The following is a 2,816-nucleotide window of genomic DNA, read 5'->3' as shown; positions in this document are numbered from 1 at the left end:
CCCTCGCGCTACATCTCATTCTTTGCGCATCTCTCCCCCTCTCTCTGTCTCCGCCTGTCCTAATGTCTCCTGTCTGTGTGTCTCTCTGTCTCTCCCTTCCTTCTCTCTTAACACATACACGCACACAGGCACACATCGACACACAGGGGCACACACATCTTGGGGCTCCCAATGTCACGACGGATGGCTTCCCTGCGCCGCTAAGGCTCTACCCTTGCATCCTCCAGTCCGCTGTTCCAACCACCAACTCACCCACACCCGCACCCGCACCCACCTACAGGCTCCAAGTTGCCGCGGATAGATGCGCTCATCGCAGCCGCAGCTATGGGTGCCGCCGCCGCTGGCCGTGGTGCTGACGGCACCAGCTTGTCCTCCTCCGCCTCCCACCCTTCCGCGCCTCCCCCACCTCCCCCCAGCATCATCGACATCTGGCTGGCTCTTCGCGAGGAGATGGCGGCGCAGGCGGACAAGTGCTTCACCTGGTACTCCGTGGGTTGTGACGACTGCGGAATGTTCCCCATTATTGGCCGCAGATACAGGTGCGGTATGCATGTATATGTATGTATGAATGAATGTATGCATGTATGTATGTAAGCCGTCCCCCTCCCCCGTACGTCCCGGGTGGGAGCCCTCGTGTGCTCGGACCCCGACCCCATGACCCGCCTTTCCCCTGTCGTGGGTCGTCTTACCCCCATTACCCCCCCCCGCTGTTGAACATGCTTCTCGACGCGGCAAGGTGTGTGGAGTGCACCGAGGTGGTCGGCTACGACCTGTGCGGGGCCTGCTACGACCGGGGTGCCGCGGGTCGTGGCCGCTTCAATCAGCTACACCGCCCCGAACATCGGGTGGTGAAAGTGGAGCCGTGCTTCGGGCAGGTGGCGCCGGCGGAGGCCCGCCGTGGCGGAGCCGCCGCCACCGCCTCTGCCGCTGGCGGCGCGGTGGCCTCGGCCTCCGCTGCGGAGCGGGTGGACGGTGGTGGCGGTAATGGTGGTGGTGGTGGTAGTGATGGTGCTGGTGTTGGTGATAGACCCGGAGTTGCCGTGCTGGAGGGACTGCAGCTGCTGACGCTCATGAACTATCTGGAGGTAATGCCGTCGCCTGCCCTTGTGCTGCCCTGCCCTGCCCTGCCCGCGCGTTTTCAATGTCTGTATGTCTGTCGCTATGCCATTCATCTGTTCGTCTGCCTCCGCGTACTCGTGGGGGTACCTCTGTCGTCCTATGCCCCATGTATATCTGTCTGCCTCCGCTGAGCAGGCACGTGGTGTCGTACAATGCCCCGCCAGGTGGCTCCCACCCACCCACCCCCTGGGGGGAGGCGGGCTGCTATCACCCCCGGTAGCCGTACATGACATGACATGCGATGACAAAACATGACAAAACATAACGATGTTCCCTCTTGAAACTGTCGTACATTGATCCTGATTTTTATGCCGTACTTCAATTGCGTCGCACTTCCATTGCGTGTTTTTCTGTTCTCAACTGCGCTCCCACCACCACCAGGTTCTCCATCCGGAGCTGACGGTGGAGCAGGCGACCACGCTGGTCATTATGCACCTGGGGGCACCCGGCGGACTACTGGATTTGGCGGAAGCCGGCCTGCGTGGCGGCGGCGGCGGCGGCGGCGGCGCTGTCGGACGAGGAGGTGTTCGTGGAGCGCCCGCAGCTCGCAGCTCCCATACCAACGTTGCCGGCGGCACTAGCAGTAGCAGCAGCAGCAGCAGCGCGGCTGCCGGCAGCAGAGGTCTTAGCTTCCGTTGGGGCTTGTGGTCGTTTTCCTCTGGCAGAAGTGGTGGCGGCACGGGGGGTGCCGGCGACGGAGCCGCTGATGCGGCGTCGTCAGGCACTGTGGTCGACGGAAGTGGCGGCCGGCGGTTTGGCGGCGATGGTGGGGGCGGAAGCGGACTACCCTGGTTTGCCTGGGCTTCTCGCCGCCGCGGTGGCGGCGGCGGGGACGCAGACTTGTCATTGCGGCAACGCGCGTTTACCGGACTCCAGGATGTCGTACGCAGAAATAACGCCGAACAACAGGACACGCCACAACAAGAACAACAAGCGCAGCGGCTGCTGGGGGCTCCATCTGACAACAATGGAGACGTCACGCAGGATAGGGAGACCCGGCAGCGGAACAGCAGCAGCAACAACAACAACATCAGCAATAATAACAACAGCAGTAGCAGTAGCCGTAACAGCTGCTGTGTGCAATGACACGCGCCCCCTCGTCTCTCTGATGCTGCTGCCGCCCCCCGGCCGTGTGGCCGCATGTGGTACCCCCCTGTCTATCTCAGACACTCTTCGGCCCTTGTCTGCGGCCCTCGGGGGCTCCCTCCCTCAGGGCTCCAGCTATGTATGTATGTATGTATGTGCTCCATTGCTATGACACGTAGGGAGGGTGGTAAAGCGCAGCTCCCGGAAAGGTGCAACGCAGATACGCATACACATATGAGCCACCCGCGAGTCTTCTTTTTATATCGGGGGATGGGGGTGGGGTGTGGGGGTGAAAACACCTGAAAGTGTTGACTACTGCTGTGTAGGCGTTGAGGTCGGGCCGACAGGGAGAGGCAAGATGAAGATGAGGCGGGGGAGGGGGAGGAGGGATTGGGCTTCCTGGCTTCCTGAAAGGAGGAGACCTGGCAGTGATGCCGCTAGGCATGTATTGCGGCGTGTCGACGTGTATGTGTACGTGTATGAGTATGCGTATGTACGTGCAGGAGAGGGATGTGGACTCGTCCGAAGCAGGATGCAGCGCTGAGAGCGCAGCGGTTGATGCAATCTGAGAACCACAGCGGAGCTGGGAGTGGCCTCGGAGGAGGGGGGGT

The 2,816-nt window shown here is 61.9% G+C and overlaps 1 protein-coding gene across 1 annotated transcript in view; it reads left to right on the top strand.

The window, feature by feature from the left end:
* VOLCADRAFT_117640 (uncharacterized protein) overlaps positions 1-2,205 on the top strand; it is a gene marked incomplete at both ends in the record, with an annotated part of 5,917 nt that extends 3,712 nt beyond the window's left edge. The window contains 3 exons of the mRNA XM_002950654.1: positions 417-539; positions 737-1,085; positions 1,501-2,205. Coding sequence (XP_002950700.1) covers positions 417-539; positions 737-1,085; positions 1,501-2,205 — 1,177 coding nt within the window. The remainder of the gene's footprint in view (positions 1-416; positions 540-736; positions 1,086-1,500) is intronic.
* Positions 2,206-2,816: the final 611 nt, after the last annotated feature.

This window comes from Volvox carteri (genome assembly GCF_000143455.1).
Source record: "Volvox carteri f. nagariensis unplaced genomic scaffold VOLCAscaffold_19, whole genome shotgun sequence".
NCBI lineage: Eukaryota > Viridiplantae > Chlorophyta > Chlorophyceae > Chlamydomonadales > Volvocaceae > Volvox > Volvox carteri.
Note: the sequence above shows the minus strand (reverse complement) of the source record. Positions and strands in the feature narration are given on the sequence as shown.